The sequence below is a fragment of the Perca flavescens genome, chromosome 15 (genome assembly GCF_004354835.1).
Source record: "Perca flavescens isolate YP-PL-M2 chromosome 15, PFLA_1.0, whole genome shotgun sequence".
Lineage (NCBI taxonomy): Eukaryota > Metazoa > Chordata > Actinopteri > Perciformes > Percidae > Perca > Perca flavescens.
In genome coordinates this window covers 22099092-22116577 of record NC_041345.1, presented here as the reverse complement: position 1 = coordinate 22116577, position 17486 = coordinate 22099092, and the positions used below count along the sequence as shown (strand labels likewise).

General features: G+C 40.3%; 1 protein-coding gene across 1 annotated transcript; it reads left to right on the top strand.

Annotated features, from left to right (window-relative positions):
• The first annotated feature begins 762 nt into the window (after positions 1 to 762).
• On the top strand, positions 763 to 4080 carry tmem100a (transmembrane protein 100a). Its single transcript, XM_028600171.1, has 2 exons — positions 763 to 988; positions 2692 to 4080. Exon 2 carries the CDS (start codon positions 2781 to 2783, stop codon positions 3177 to 3179), a length of 399 nt encoding a protein of 132 aa, XP_028455972.1. The 5' UTR covers positions 763 to 988; positions 2692 to 2780; the 3' UTR covers positions 3180 to 4080.
• Positions 4081 to 17486: the final 13406 nt, after the last annotated feature.

The window sequence follows — 17486 nt, the reverse complement described above, 5'->3', positions numbered from 1 at the left end:
TATCGCAGGACTGACCCTTTAATCATAATCAGAATACTTTATTGATCCCCTCAGGGAAAATGTTAAGTTGCAGTTGCTCATAGTCAAATGTAAGGTAAAAAAATAAGTGTGAGGAAAAAAAAAAGTTTTTGTGTCATTATGTAGTTTTGTCTTTTCCTTTATTCAAGCTTCAAGATGTCAATTGACGGTTGTACAAGTCCAAACGTGCCAAATACTTTTGCTGGAAGGCTCCATTAAAGAAAAAGAAAAAAAAACATTCAGGCATATAAAATATGATATAATAAACTATAAGAACAACATAGATAGTTATAGAGCACATGCAGTGAATAATGCACGTGTGTTGACTTTTATGCTGTATATTTGTTATCATATTGGTGAAGGTGTTTCTAAATTAGAAACTTGTGATGAGAACAATGTAAATAAAAAAAGACAGTGGCATATAAAGTAATATTATATAATTATACTGTGAGTTTATTTCTATACTGTGCAAAGAATGAGTTTCTACTGTCCCTCATATCTATAATGTCCTATAAAATCTGGACTTCCAGTGACAATCTGAACAGTAACGGAAATAAATTGATTTTGATTTCAAAATAATTGTATCCAAGGAATTGAAAGTAACTGCAACAAATGCTCGCAGCAACAAGAAAAAAAAGGGAGATTTATTTTGAAATGCATAACCGGAAAGTGTATTTCCCCCTATTGTTTTCAACTTCACGCTCCAGTCATCGATACTTGAAATAGTTGTTCTTAATGGGGATGGCAGTCCGAGGAGCAGCGCTGAACCCGAGGACTTCACAGGGGGACGTTTCGCTTCTCATGAATGGGAGTCAGGTTCCAGCCCGGAAAGACAAGCTTGCTTATTCTAGAGTTCAACACAGAAGAAAATCAACATTTACTTTTAATTAGGTGAATGTGACTGAATATTTTATGAGGGGGGTTTCCTCAGAGACTTTGGAGACTGTGCGACATGGAAAGCGGCTGTGAGGTAACTAACCTTTCTTCTTTCTATACTGAGCCTTGTCGAGCATGTCAAGTCTATTTACCTCACTACAATTAACAAGCAGTAGTTTGGGTTTAAAGGTAATTCATTCAGTTATTCAAGCTCCGTATAGTCAGTTTATATGACGGTGGTGCAGATTAATAATGCTGGAAATGTAAAGGATTTATCAAAAAGAATAACTTTATCCGGGTCGTTAATTACAGCAGCTTAAACAAACATTGGACATGCATGTAACACACCTGTCAAACAGACTTATTATTGGCTGTAATGTGGACTGTTAGAGTTGAAGAAACAGTTTAACATAGGCCTTTTTTTTTAATCAAACTGTTTTGGCTTCACATCTTGGACCCTTCCCCCCCTTTTTAATGCTTCTGTTTCTCTAAATGTTCACAGGAACACATTTCACTTAATTTCTAAGTAGAGGGAATAGCTGTCTATACACTTTGAGCCTGTTTCTTCTTAAATTGTTTTGCTTTAATAGTATTTAAAATCATAAAGATGCAAAACTCTCCAGAACTTCTCAAGAAAACAGCAACCATGTGAGGAAAAAGTCCCAATTAATAGGCTAAACGTTGTTTTATGGAACAGTTTCTTCTTCTAATTTTGTACCTTGCTAAACATCTTGCAGCCACTTATTTTCGTTATCGATTAATCGTTTGGTCAATAAAATGTCAGAAAATAATGAAAACGGCACGTTATAATTTCCCAAAGATGTATTCAAATTGCTTGTTTAAAACCCAAAGAGATTCAGTACATGACAAAGAAAAGCATCAAACACTCCCATTTGATGAGCTGCAGAGCGCGAATGTTTGGCATTTTTGCGGGAAAAATAGCTAAACAATAAATTGGCTATCTATTATTATTATTATTATTATTATTATTATTATTATTTATTCTTCTTCTTTTTCTTCTTCTTCTTCTTCTTCTTCTTCTTCTTCTTCTTCTTCTTCTTATTATCATCTTTGCTCTATAAGGAATAAAATCAGAATCAAAATGGAATCAGCCAATTAAAAACACACCTTGTGTAATATTTTCCACCCAGGTTTAACCCCCGCATTTCCCCCAAAATACAGCCGACGTAACCTCAGTGGTAGCTATGACCATGACCCACCGACGGGGCCTGCCCCCCAGTTTGGGAACCATCCACTGGTCTGGAGCATGTCAGACTTCTGAACTACCTACCTACCTACCTACCTATTTTAACAATAAAATAAATAAAAAAAAAGATTAAATAACGGGAGTTTTAAAAACCCTAACAATGATGGAAAGTCTAACTGACACTGTACTTCCCATTTATTGTCACTCCGTGTCTTAATCACAGCTCTCCACGCAGCAGACGCGAGGGGAGGAAGAATGAGCGCTTGTGAAATTGCTGGTGATTTTCGAAGCTCCTTGCATTTCACTTGCTCTCCAGGGAATGTCTCAGCTCGTGCAGGGGCTGAGTGGTCCTGCGTCATTCAAACAACTCCTCCGACTGGGTCAGGAGGCGGCTGGGAGGGATTGTGCAAGGCTGCTTTGAATCAGCGTGTGGCGGTCAGAAAGTGCTGTTGCATTGTGAAATGCGGTGTTTTGATTTCTAACAAAAAGCATCTGCAAGCTCTCTTTTGGAAAGTCCAGTGTGCCCCGGTGTTGTGCAACAAGTTTGACTCTTTGCATCTGAATGAATGGTTTTCTTTTTCTCCACACAGGCTGGGAGACCCTAGCGAGGGAAAGAGGTAAAAAGGCAACAGCGAGGAACCATCTGTGGTTGGTTAACAGAAGGCTCCCTGATCCTGCGATGCCAGAAGAAGCTAACGAGGACGGCATGAGAACGCCAGCGACCGCAGAGAAGGCCAACGGCCCCGAGCGCCCCGCAGCCGCCACGGTGAACATCCCCCTGGTCAATGAAGTCCAGCTGACGGCAGCCACCGGCGGGGCCGAGCTGTCCTGCTACCGCTGCACCGTCCCGTTTGGCGTGGTGGTCCTCATCGCCGGCATCGTGGTCACCGCCGTGGCTTACAGCTTCAACTCGCACGGCTCCACCATCTCTTACTTCGGCCTGGTGCTCCTCTCGGCCGGACTGGTGCTCTTGGCGTCCAGCGTCGTCTGCTGGAAGATGAGACTGGAGCGGAAGAAGGAGAGGCGACGGGAAAGCCAGACGGCCCTGGTCGCCAACCAGAGGAGTATTTTCACTTGAACTATAGCATTTAGACACACATCCTGGTTTTCTGACTCTGAAAAAAAAAAAAAAAAGGCCTGATTTTGAGATTTTGGAGAACCAGCTGCGGACAGATGTTGTCCAGCATGTGTTGGATTTCCGACCTGTAAAAGGCTTTGAGTGCAGCCTCTCAAGGCCCAGAACTTAAAAAGCTTTGAACACATGGTAAGGGATTTATTTGTCAAACAGACGTCGGGCATCTGGCGAGCTGGGAACGCAGCCAGAAGGAATGTATCATAATTAAAATGAATTACCACTGTGCGAAGCAACGAGGAGGAAGTCTCCCATTAATCTGCTGTTGGATGTGGCGGCGTTGATTGTAATGGCAGGGATTGTGGTTTGAAAGGCCCAGGAGAGGAGAGGGAAACTGGAAAACCCAGGGTGATGATTCACGCCTCATTTACGTCACTTCAACTTGGACATATTTGTTTATGAAGTCCCAGCGTTCATATCGCAGAGACTGATTAGGAACGGCCTGTTATGGAAGTATGGTACTTGATATGAGGGTTTTCTTTCAAATCTGCCAATATATTCTTGTCAGCATATCAGATTAGATGACACATGATATTAGGGGGAATATTTAACCCTAAATACATACTCTCTTAAAGCACTTTGATTACCATAATCATCATATTCAGTATTAAACTATCTATTAACACATAATGTAAGTGGTACAGCCAGAATTGTGAGTAGTTTTGCCTGTTTTGGCAAATTGGGAACATCAAAATGAATTGTTGGGTGATGATCACTTATTGTCCAGTGTACTTCTATACTGTAAAGAATATTAAATGTAGCATATGTTTCGTTTCAATGTAATCATTTGCATGTATTACCTGTTACCAGGACGTCATGTGGTTTAATAAACTCATTGATACACAAACATGCAATAGTTTCACAGTTGGGAAAAAATGAGTATGAATGTTTATAAGAACCTGATGATGGATACTGGATTATTGGGGCAGAAACTAACATTCAAGGGTTAGTTGAATAGTTCAGCATTTTGTGAAAACGCGCGTGTTCAGTTTTTTGGCAGGAGTGAGATGAGAAGATCAGTACCGCTCGAAGAGATGAAATTGATATTGATGTTCTTTTTAAAAATGTGATGAAGATATTGTATATGTACCAAGATCTGTTAAATACGTCACTTAAAAAAAAATACATATACACAAAGATAAATGAAAATGAGGATTTTAAGGATACCTTAAGTTAATTTCTTTTTTAAAGAATTGTGACAAAAATATATTGAGCGGAACATTTCAAAGTTGAAAAACAAACTTGTCAGGGCCCTCAGACGGACAAACCCCTATTTACTGACACAATATCTAATCAAATCAAACCTTTAGTATACTATACCTTGTAGCACGTAAATATACTTATATCCTACCCTTTACATCCAGAGCTCTCGCGAGAGCACAATTTGAATTTGCTCAGCGAGTCACTCTGGCATTCAGTAATGATGCTCATTAACTATGCCCTTGTAGCCGAGCTGCACCAATCACATTGGTGTATAGGCGGGCCAGAGGCGAGCTAAACAGATGACAACAGCGCTGCGACGTCCAAGTCATTAGTAAACATTGCAAGATGGCAAGAAGAACACCAGTTGTTTGAAACGGCTTTGGCCGCTACAATAAACGAGTTAGACTTGGCTTTTTATCTAAAAGAGGAACAGAAGACGGCGCTCGAATCGTTCCTTTGCAAGAAGGACATTTTTGCTGTTTTGCCAACCGGATACGGCAAGAGTTTAATCTACCAGTTAGCTCCACTGGTAGTTAAGCATATAGGTACGCTCTGGATACGTCAACCCCGTGTATTGTTGTGATTGGTCGTAGTGTTATCCAATTGGGTGCAGTGAGATTTTCAAATGCATGCTTGGTGCCACCCCTCGAGTTGGGCCATTTTCATTACTCATTGCCAGACCCTTAATCTTTTTAAGCTACTTATATCCTATAATTTCGGAGAAATCTACAGACGCAAATAGCGAGGTTCAGTAGAATAAACGCCTAAATGTGCATTTTGAGTGTGTGCTTTCCACTCATCTGAAAGAATACATGTTATAGACGCAAAATGGCTCAAAATCTCAAAATTTGATGTTTTTGGCTGCCATGTCTGGCCTTATAAGACTCCTAATTAATTAACATAATTGATTTTACCATTTTGCACATCTACTAAATAACCATCCGCTCACTTCTCTGCTGGGTCCTCCAAATAATTATTAAACATATAAATTCTCTGTGGTGAAAGGAAGTGGAACTCTCCTGTTTGACCCTGTTCGGTTTAAAATAGCCTGGATGTGGATGTATATTTATAGGCAGCGTTTGTGTTGCTATGCGTCCCTGTGACACCAGACACTACAACAAAATGTTTTTCTTGCGTCAGAGGAGAACCTACAACACACTTTGTCACTTTTGGGAGATCACCACCACACATGCAATCAGTTATGTACAGTATGGACCCTGAGACCAGATCGGTAACACATTTATGGGAGGCGTCTCCTGCCTGCTTGTCATGTCAGGTTAGATGAAGGCAGTCTGAAGCTGGAAAACAAGTGACCTGATATGAAGTTTGACAGGTGCTCTCCGCCAGCGTCTTTAGCCTCTTTACACACTGCCGGCACCTCATGCAGGGGCTGTGTGCGTCACGTTTTGTGCCTCACATGGTTGTCATTCCACTCAGGGCCACGCTGCCGGGTTAGTTTATCAATAAATGACAAGTGGTACTTTTTATTAGTTACACAACACAACAGAGACATACTCTATTACATGTAAAACGTACGCTTTAAGTAAAAGTAAAAGCAAGTATTAACATAGTAGAACACTCTTATCAAAAGTAAAAGAAAGTAAGCCGCTTTTCACACAGGCACTGCTACCCTGAACTTATCTTGACATTTCCTGGCAAAGTTGTGTGTGAGAGCGCAAATGTCAAACTTTACTTTGCCAGCTCCCTAAGGAGATAAGGAAGATATGGAGGGAGACAAGGAATCCAATTAGGAAAGATGGGACAGAAGGAGTGAATAAAGCAAATAAATACGGGAGATGGAGGAAGAGAATAAAGTAATCAAGGACAGGAAGGAAGGAAAGAAGGAGTCAAACAGAAGAAAGAAAGAAGGAAAAGAATAATGCCTGATGGAAGGAAGCAAAGAAAGTAGAACAGAAGAAATACATCAGGAAACATGGGAAGGAATTGAATGGTAAAAGAAAGAAATCAAGGAATACAGGAAAAGTGTCCAGAAAGAAAAAAAGCATTAAAACAAATTAGAAAACAACATGAAGGAGAGAATGATAAATAAATAAAAGAAAAAGAACAGAAGAGGTGAATACAGATGTAATTTTGGAAGAACAGATTGTTTAAAAAAAAAACATTCTTCATCTTGGATGTTAAATCTGAATTTGCAAAGCAGGTAGAATGTACTGACTTCAGCCTCCAGTTGAATGTAGTAGATTCAAAAGTACAATAATTCCCTCTGAAATGCAGTGGTGGAAAAGTAGAAAGTCTCTTCAGATGGAAAGTACTAGAACCTCAAGTAACAGTACAGAACAACAAAGCAAAAGCCTAACAAGCTGAAGTTTGAAATTCCAGACTTCAACACAACCGATCGCACATTGTTTAAATCCAACACAATTAAACATAATGAGCTCAGCATTACAGGGATCCTGGTCCAGTCAGTCTGATAAAACAGCCTGAGGCAGACCTGACCTGACAGCTATTCCACCATGCTGACTGGATTGAAGTTGGAACAACCTGGAACACAAGTGTTTTCTTTGACCTGGTTCAGGTCCTCTGATTGTTAACATTATTCTGCTAGAGAAGAAACAAATACTGTGTTGATAAGATCTGTTCCAAGAATGAGCTCGGAGCGCTGTATTTTGAGAGAAAAGACTCAACTTTGTGGGTGTCAGGAGACAGAGACGGAGACGTGAGATCAAAAGTAAACTCAGGAGATTTTAGGCAATCCTTTTTATCAGATTGCATTGTGACTGCACTGCTTCATTTGAAAGTCTTGATTTTGCTTCAGAATCCGCGGGTGTCTTGTTTTCTCCATTTTCCATGTCTGTAGTGTTTCAATGCTGTATATGTAGACAGATTGGTGCTTAACCCTCGCGCATCTCTTTAAAAGGTTGCTCAGATGTCCACAAATGTCTGTGTCACTTTCCACTTTTACTGAGTTTAATCTTTTAACTAAATTCAGTCCTGATCATAAACTATTCATTCATTTTCACAATTTTAGCGATTTACAGCTATAGTGCATAGTTTCTGTCTCCCCCATGAGGAATTCTAAGTAATTAAAAAAAAAAAAAAAAAACTGTTGGCGCGTCCACATGATACAAGCCTTAAGTGATTGCACACGCGCCCCCACCCCTTCTCCACGCAGTTGCTAGTAGCCAAGGATGACACGGAGGATTCAAAAAAAACATGATGGACTCTTCAGAAGAGGTAATTATCTTCACTCAAGCTTCTGCGCGGGAAAGTCACCGGACGACACAATCTTCTGAACACAGCCATATTGAGAAATCCAGAGAGAGTTGTGTGGAGTTGATAATCTTAATTAGCTTTGAGGCAACTCATTTGGCAAAATGGCTTGAATGAAACGGACGTTTTTTAACATCAAAAAGTTACGCACTAAAGCTTTGAATATCAGTTTGTTGTGGCAAACGTCTGAAATGACTAATCTGGTGGAGTTATTACTCTTTGCACTTCGGTGTTATTACAATTCGTACCCAAGGGAACATGAATGTTTATACCAAATGTAAATATAGACATTTCACTCAAAACCACAAGTGGGAACTTTGTGTTAGAGCTAGAGGAAAAGTCGCCAGAGTCATAACGATTACTCTGGGGGCCGGGAATGTCTGCAAAAAATGTATAATCATCCATCCAATAGTTGTTGAGATATTTCACTCCGGTCCAAATTGCTGGACTGGTGACAAAACATCGGGCTGTGGATCTGCTCTGAGGTCTGAACAACAGCTGTGCAGTTGTGGGTGTCTCTGCTGATGGACGTGACACGGCCCACTGGAAGGAAGTCAAACTCTGAGCTGGGGAGAAAGGTGAGCCAAACTGTGTGTTTGAAACTCTTCTCACGCACCAGTTCAGCTCCTTCCTGCCCACAGAGGTGTGCCTGCTCCATGATCACTTTCTTTGTTATGAACCATAGCATCAGATAATGTGGGGAATATGATTGATGCCATTAAGAAAGTCATCCTGAATAATTTAACTACTAAGACTTGCCTTGCATTTTTGCAATTATTTGGGTTTTACTTTCTGTACTTATTTCTGTCATCACGTGCTACTGCAACACCTGAATTCCGACTATGGGAATTAATAAATATGATTTAATGACACCATGTACATTTATTGTTCTAGACAGTCTGTTAAAAAACAAAAACACGACAAACAATCCACAGTGCCGAATGCAAACGTACTTGAATTGAGGTTGCAGCAGAATAAATATATATACTGTAAGACTTAGGCCACAAACATGCTAACATTTGCTAATTAGCACTTAACACAAAGAACAGCTGAGGCTTGTGGAAATGTCATTAGTTTATCAGGTTTAAAATCCAGCTATAAAATTGAGGAGATTGTTTGCATTCACCCTGATGGGGGACATGGATCTTTGTGCCAAATATCAACACAATCCATCCAATGGTTATTAATTTAGCCTGGACCAACATTACCATTGCTAGAGTCATGCTGCTAGCAACCTAGTTTGTTTAAAACATACTGATGCCTGATGCAACTAGACAAAGAAAATCTGGTCTCTAAGAAACCTTCAGTCCATTGTGGATCTTTGTCCGTCTGATAATACCATCTTCTTGTTCCAACCTTATGATGGCTTTATGAAACTTTTTTTTTGCCACAAGGCATTCATGTAAGAGAGCAAAACCGCTCCATTCAACATAATAAGAGCCAGCAGTGTTTTACAGTGTGACAGTGGCGGTCACTGACTCTGCACGATATGCTCTCTCTTTGATTCTTTCATGTGCTGCCAGTGGTTCTTGGAGTGTCTGAAGTGTTGGCTGCCCACAGTCCCAGAGGTGCTGCCGGCTCGGTTTGCCCTTATTCCACCACATAATAAAGAGAAAGCTCTTCCTGACCAGTTCCGCCCATTTTTACAGTAAATCCCACTTCAACAGGGCTACGGTATTATCTCCAATACAACACCACAATAAAACATTCTCCTTCAAAGCTTCACATGAACTCTTACAAAAACCACAAGGCTTACATACCAGACATAATACCCTTTGTTTCCTAAAATGAAGAAAATAAGTAAATAATCATCTTTAGGTCTATTTCTTTCACTTACTTAAACAGTAATTGTTGAGGACAACTGGAAAACATAACATGAACTGACCTAACGGCTACTGAAAACAAGACAAAATCATTACCTCACCAATAACTAGTCAGTAGTCTCTACGTAACATTTCAAATCGTTTTAGTTTCACAGCACAATTACTGTTCTGGTTCAATCTCAGTGTTTTCATCCATTTCGTTTCTAGCAACAGCAGGCTGCTGTTTTTTTGTATACAGACAAAGGTGAAGAAAGTGGAACAGCTAACAACTAAAGAGCCAGATGTTTTACTCAATAACTACGCCGCTTGTGGTTTTACCCAGGAATGTCGCCACAGAAACACAGTTCCTAATACTGCAAATGCAAGGACTTTCATCAGTGGGCCATAGGCTCAGTTACCAATATGTTAGCTCATTCAGTGATAGATAGCGACTTAACAGACGTTTATTTAAATGAAAATCTTCTAGAGTATTACCTAAACAAACTGGAAAGTTGCTGGTATGTTAACTTATTTTTCTACAAACTGGCCAAAGAAATAAATGAATGCAGCTTTAAAATTGTATGTGCAACTGTACACAACTTTCCATCTGTTCAATACTGGCTTTAATTTATCCATTTAAAAAAAGTGCCTTCATTGTTTTAGCAAGGATTTTACCGACAAACTATATGGCTGAGGTATATATATATTCACACTTTGCTGATTTTTACGTGTGATTTTTCTTTGATAAAATAAGAAAACCACCACAGTGTTCTACACAGAAAGCAAGAAAATTGACGTTTATTTGTAAAAACATCAGAGATTCTGGTGTCTGATATCATTTCAGTGAATTTTACTCGTTATTAAAATTTCTGAGAATCACACCCATGATCATTGTGCTCATAAACTGCTTAGACGGCACATCAACTTTCCAATGAACTGCTTGTCCCTTTCCTATTGTTTCTTGACCTGTCACTTCCAAATTAATCTCACATTGCCAGACCATCCTCCACAGCGCTGCGCAGGAGGGTCTGGCTAGTCCATACAGCATTCCGGGATGGGAGAAAAACGTGCTCTGGTTTATTGGCATTTCTTTAAACAACGTGTCAAACTCAAGGCCAGTGGGCCAAATCTGGCCCCTTGCCTTGCCTTGCAGAAGTGAAATGTCATCAATATAGACTACTTCCTAATTAAACCCAGTAGTGTTAAACTGTTGAAATTGTCCTTTTTTATTTTTCTCCTTGAGAGCAGGATGTAGAAAAGTGTATAAAGCCACCTAGAAGTACATTTGACACATCTCTGATTTACAGATGACAGTTTTCAGCACTAAAATGTCACATCAAGTATAAACGTGATTTGTTTTAAGCAAGAGGGAGAGAACACAGAAAGATAGATTTTTGTATATAAAAGCTGTTGGACATCATCCAACCATTTTATTCAGTGCTACACCACATCTGAATCCTATGATTTCAAGTTTGTGGTCAACAGCTGAGGAGGATGAAGGACCCAACAGAACAAAACACAAAGTTAACTCCTATGATGTCAATCCCATCATACATCAAGAATGATTACGTCCATATGTGTGTGTTTTTTTTTTCTTTACAGGCAGTTTTGGCTTTTCTCCGGGACTGTGATTATTTAGCCTCGTGAGACCGTCCTGATCTCGCGAGCTCCAGTTTTCCACTCGCAGATCAGTCTGGCATCTTGAGGCAGAGAAAATTTGGAGCCGTTAGCCAAACGACCGGGCCAATCAGCGTTGGTTTTGAGGTGGGTTAGGTGGTGATAGACCGATGGTTTATCCAATCAGCTAACCAATATTATCAGCCAGCGGTAGCCCTAATTCTGTTAGCCGCTCGTTAATGCTTTTTTTCTCTTGGATCCTTCTTTTGGAATATGGTCCGGGAACCTGAAATGGTGCCTTTTATTCCTAAATTCTCGTTACACAAACGGCAAATATCCTTTACCGACATGTTGCTTTCATGCTGAGCTTACGAGCTAAGCTTTGCCTGCAGCAGCAGGGGCGGGCTTGTGGTTGTATTTTCATACGCTTCGTGGATCTGATTGGTTGATTTGGCCCGTCTATCACCAACAATGGTGATAGACAGATGGTTCATCCAATCAAATAACCAGTATTCCGCCCCTTCCCAAAAGTTCTCCAACGGAAAGTTCCCAGATGGATATGCCGAGCAAATGCGAAGCAATCCATCTGGCGGAGTCAGGTTAGTGATTAGTACCAACTTCACATGCGTGGCAAAATGGGGAAATAGCATACAGGACTTATGTGTCAGACTCCCACTGTACAAGAGTGATAAGAGACCGCAGATGGTTGAGAGGCATCTGTGAATAACTAAAAAGCCTGTTTTTGTTCTAATCTAAATTAGTTAAAGAAAGATTTGCTCCTGCTTTGCTGATATTTCTCACCTATTAATGTCTGACGAGAGAACGTTAAACAGTTGAAAACTGTTTAATGTTCAGTGGTCGCATATAATGTTAAAATGAGTGGTTTCAAGCTCCAAAGGATGATGACTGTGCCATTATAACAATATCTTTATTTATAGAGCAATTTTCAAAAATTCACGTTACAAAGAGCTTTCACAAAGGCAAAAAAAGTAGTCATAAAATCATCAGATTTTAAAACAAAACAGATACATTTAGTGTCTAAAAAAACAATCAAAGAAAACATTTTTTTAAAGAAAATAAACGACAGTTTAAAGGAACTCATGTAAAATCAGGAAAGCCTGTCCGCAATATAAGCAAAGTCTTCAGATACAAGTCAGTTCCAGCATGAACTTCTTTAATCTCCCTCGTCCACTACTGAAACAGTAATGAACATCACATGCAGCCATGAGAACAATCCAATACAGTATGTCCTCGTATAAAACTAGTCACTGCCAGATCTCAGAGAAGCTCTGATCAGGACATGCTTCCTATCGATGCCTCCCCCAGACATTCCATATGCTCCAGAAATATTGTGCAGTGTTCAGCCACTGTGTGAGGGACAGCAGGACAACAAACGTACAGGTGTCGCTGCTCCTCAACCACGCATCTTATCCATAGATAGACCGAATAAAAGAAGTTGACATTACCAACCCATTCTCACTCCCAACTCGTAAAATACAGCGTCAGATCTGACGCAAAAAGCATCCTTCAGCATATGTATGGAACACACCGGGCAGAGCAGCAGCGCGACTGCAGTGCTGTAAGATGACAGTAGTATCAAGAGTGACGGAAGCGAGTAGTATGAAAGACCGAAATACCGCATATGGACGTTGGTTGGGGTGGTGGATGGGTCAAACAAGAAAGGACTTTCACCCAGGAGACCGGGGTTTGTGTTCCGTTCTTGTGCCACGCGTGAGTCAGTACATCCCGACCCAGAGCGTCAAAAGTGATGTCAACAGTCCTGATGCTAAAGCAGACTTTTAGCGTGAATAACAAACACCAAAGATACATGACCAAGCGTCCGTATTTTACACGACGGGAGAGTGGGAATGTGTTGACGTCACCCACTGGTTTGTGGACAACCATTGTGAAACCTTGAGTTTGGCATTTTGGGCACCACCATCTCGGTCTTTTGGAGCCAGAGGTGAAAGGGTGGAGCTGTGGAGGGGCACTAAGTTAAACGCTAAGCTAGCTAGCTAGCTTGGATAGCAAGACAGTTTTAGGCGACTGTCACTGTCACTTTATTCTGACATTTTATAAATCAAACAAGTCTTTGATTAATTGAGAAACCAAAATAATTGTAAATTGGCTTGTGCATTTTCTAAACTCCTTTCTCAACCTGTGCACTTATCATTTTCCTTCTGTAGTTTTTTTCTTTTAATAAATGTTTACTGTTGACTGGGGCTACAGTTTTCCTCATGATCAGGCAGATTATAAAAGACAGGAAGGGAGGCAGGAGAGCCACAGCATCTGATGTCATTGGATATTTAAGAATATGTATCCTTTAGTCTTGGATAAGTGAGTCGTGCAGTCAGTAACTTATTCTGTGTTTCAAGGGCAATCTTGGTTTCCCCTCCATCTGTAAATAAAGTAAATCATTTCAATGGCTCAGGGAGGAAATGAGGTGTGTCTGACGTGCCCACCGAGGTCATTTAACAAACACAATAATGTCATGGGAAGTAGCTTCTTCACAGCTCTTGGTTTCCTTTTTATCTGAACAGCTGAGCTACTTTGTAGAGCTGAAATGTTCCCTGGCCATAAACCTCTAGCCTGGCTCCGCCCTCCTTCGTACTTCTGCTCAATTTTCATTTTCCTTCACTACTCCGTCTGGGTTTGCGGTATATTGTTGGGTTTTCTCTGGCCAGATATTTGGCGGTCCAATCAGCGAACAGAGGTAGTGGCTGAGAACGATGATGTTGAGGACGTGCGTCAGAAAGATGCGAGCGAAGACATTTGGTCCATTGTGGCATCAACGCTGCCACAAAAATTTGGGTTATTTCTCTTCAATTGTATTTTCTAAAGACAAATTTCTGGGTTTTCATTGCACGAAGCAGTCAGCTTGTAGTACAGTAACTCAAGCCAGAACCAAACATGGTGAAGCTGCATTATTCTCTGCTGCACAAATGGATGGATTAGTCAATGGGCCCCTGGACACAGACATGCAAAATGCCCCACCATCTTTCATAAAAGACAGACTCTGTGATGCATTTTGCTTCTTTTATTGTTATTTTTTGTCTTTTTGTAGTCCTTTTCTTTGTGGTCACTTTGAATCTCTTTGTGGCCAGTACGTTGCTCCTCCGTTCAGTAATCCATGCATGAGTGCACACTTGATGGAACCAACTACCTGCTGTTCTTGAATGCATCTCAACTTTAGCCACGTTCTATCCAGAACTAAAATATTTCATATTGTTCTGTGTCCTCAAATTATTAACCTTTTCTCCTCCACTTTTACATCCTTTTTTTTTTTTTAAATTTGGGGACAACCTATTTTTGCACTGTAATGGCACTGAAAGTGTATTTTCCTTGTCTATTCCATTTTTTTTTCTTTCTTTTTCTCTTCATTAGCCAGCTCGTGGCGTGGCTCTGTGGGCTCAATGTCAATCTGTTGCTCCACTACTGTGATCAAGACTGAAATATCTCAACAACTATTGGATGGGTTACCATAAAAAAATGTGGGACATACTGTATGTTCATGTTCCCCTTTAGAAAACACTGTAATAACTTTGGTAATTTCCTGACTTTTCCTCTAGTGTATTATCAGGTCACAGTTTCACTTTGTCCTGAAAAAACTAATTTCCATCAGCTGTAGCTGTATTTCGTGTTTAGCGTTAGCAAATGTTAGCATTATAATACCACACAAAATGAAAAATATAAACATACCAAACACATGCTGAGACCACTGCTGTGCCTGATTTATCAGAAACTGTGTGACAGTGTGAACATAGCTCATGTTCTGTTCCGCTTTCTCCGTCATTTCTAACTGTTGTGGGCCCCATAAAGCAGCAGGTCGCCACTCTGGTCAATAAGAGAACCAGACCCCACAGCCCCCCTTTAGCCTCCTGAGTGAGTGTAACCATTGCCACAGAATTGCCGGCAGAATATAGCCCCGGTGGGGGAGGTGCGTTTTGACTAGATCTTGGGGTGCTGTGGACATTCCTCTGAGCGCTGCCTGGGAAGCAGCATACAAGCTGTTGTGATGACGTACACGAGACAATGGCGAGGAGTTAGTTTAACAGCTCCCTGCTGGTTTAAACTGGGTGTGAATGTGGGCTGCAGACATTTAAACCGAGACAAAGCTGGAAGAAAACACACAACTCCTGTCATCAATCAGGGAAATATATTCTTCTGGAACTTATGAGGGAAAAGAGAATCCTTTGCACTGAATGAAGAATCTAAACTGAATTAAAATGTGAATGTATTCATGTTGACTTTGTAGACTTTTGTTTGGTTTTTTTGTTCTTCATGTTCTGAGAATGTACCAGTAGGAGTCTTTCCTATTCAGTTTTAAAGTTACTTGAATGCTGTGTGTTGATAGGAAGGCAGATGTGTCTCAGAGACAGCTGTTTACATCTGTAAAAAGTGCCAAATTACATCAGATATGGACTGATTATTAACCCTATCAGACCCACTGAAACACTGGTGTTGCATTCTCTCTATTCATGAGACAAATACTTTATTTTTATTCCCTTTTTTCTCTCTCCAAAACTATTTCCACGCAGCTTAATTGATGCATGGCATACAAAGTCAAAAATCAAAACCAATAATACAATATGAAATTGTTACATGTATCAGTATGATAAAGCAAACGTTATGTTTATACATAAAAAAAGGGGTTAGGGTTAGGTACAGTAGATATGGGGTTTTAAAGCCCTGTGCAATCCTCTGAATGAAGCACATGCAGCAGGCTGGGGGCCGGTCCTTGATGAGAGGAAACCATGAACTCTGGGAGGAGCAGGTTCCCACACCCAGAAGAAGAGACGCACAACGCTCTAACACAAACAGTCCACCACTCAGGAAGGAAAGGGCTCTCTTTGGGCCTTTATCAGATCTGCAAGATCCTCGGCCCGTCCGTCACCCGCTGCTGAGACCCCACCCTCCTCCAGTCTTCTTCTTCTGCGTGTTTCGAGATGAAGTCACTCAGTGCACGTCATCATCACACTCAGGGGGGGTGCTTTTGATAGAGAAGGAAAGTTGAGTGGGGGGGCTTTGATAGAGAAGGAAAGTTGAACTGATTTGGTAGTTTGGCAGACACCTAATTCCTAGTTATATTATGATGAGGGGCTTGATGACATCGACATTGTATGTTAAAGGGAAAGTCTGGTGTCCACCTGGGTCTTTCTTCACAGATGTGATCATATAGAATAATAATAAAAACTAATAACAGATACACAATTTTCAAAGATATCCCTCAGCCCTGGCTGAGTCCTTTTATGGCATTCCAATAAAGTAAAAAGCAAATTTTGGTTAAGATCAAACACGCTTGGTGTTATACATACATACATACATATATGTTGTTATATGTTTTTTCTTGTATTTATGGTTTGTTTATTTCATATTAATGTTTAATATGTTTATGTGTGCACCAACCGAGGCAAATTTCTTGTACTTCTGAGTCGGATTCCTAACCCGCCAGCAGCTGAAAGTTTGTGATGGAGTGTTGGGGTTCAAAGCAGCGCAGCAGGAGCTTCCCTCAGCTGTCTCCTGGTGCTGTAACGGCACCTCCCTGCTGACCTCATGGAACGTCTTGGCAGTAACTCAAACAGTCTGAAGACACAACGGAGACCAAGGATCACGTTCACCACCCTCCTCTCAGAGCCCTCTGACCTGCAGACAACTTCAGACTCAACTAAATATTCCCCTTTGTCCCAGTAAATGGACACTGGGTCAAAAGAACATGAATGGTGTTCCGTTCTGTTGTGTAACTGTGACTGAGAAGCACTCCTCTCTTTAAGTTTCATTCTTTCAAGTCTGTAATCTTAGCTTTTTATTCAGTGTGACTTATATATATATATATATATATATATATATATACCCTCAGGGTGTATTTTAATAACTGACTTTTTAAACTTCTAATTCCTCCAATACTTTGATTTATGACCAAATGCCTCTAAGGGATTTCCATTAGAAACATGTTCTTACTGATGCGGCAGGGTCAGTGTATCTTTTGGTCATTCAATTTTCCTTTGATAAACAGGTATTAAAAAACAAAAAAGGAATGGTTTGATTTCTGTTTTAAAATACAAAATTTGAAAATTGAAATACAAGGCATTTTTTCCTTTTCATGGTCAAAAGGGGATGAGAGAAATTTAAAATACACTTTGATTTTAATTTCCTATTTCATATAACAAAAAATAAAATCACTAGAAAACAGAAATGAAAAAAGGCCTGTTTTTTCTGCATTCTGAGACCGGATGTTGCATTTCCAAGGCAACAGTGCCAGTGTACCAGTGTTGCTTTCAGCACAGGCTAAAATGACTTTGGATTCCTACTCTGATGTGATTTTAGATATAGCAAAAAAAGGCCTGTCTTGTGCAGAAATCTCTGTGCGCATATCACAGGCAAGTGGGGGTGCAAGAGGATT

Coding starts and splice junctions, on each gene's coding strand:
- tmem100a (XM_028600171.1), top strand. CDS start 2,781: ATGCCAGAAGAAGCTAACGAGGACGGCATGAGAACGCCAGCGACCGCA.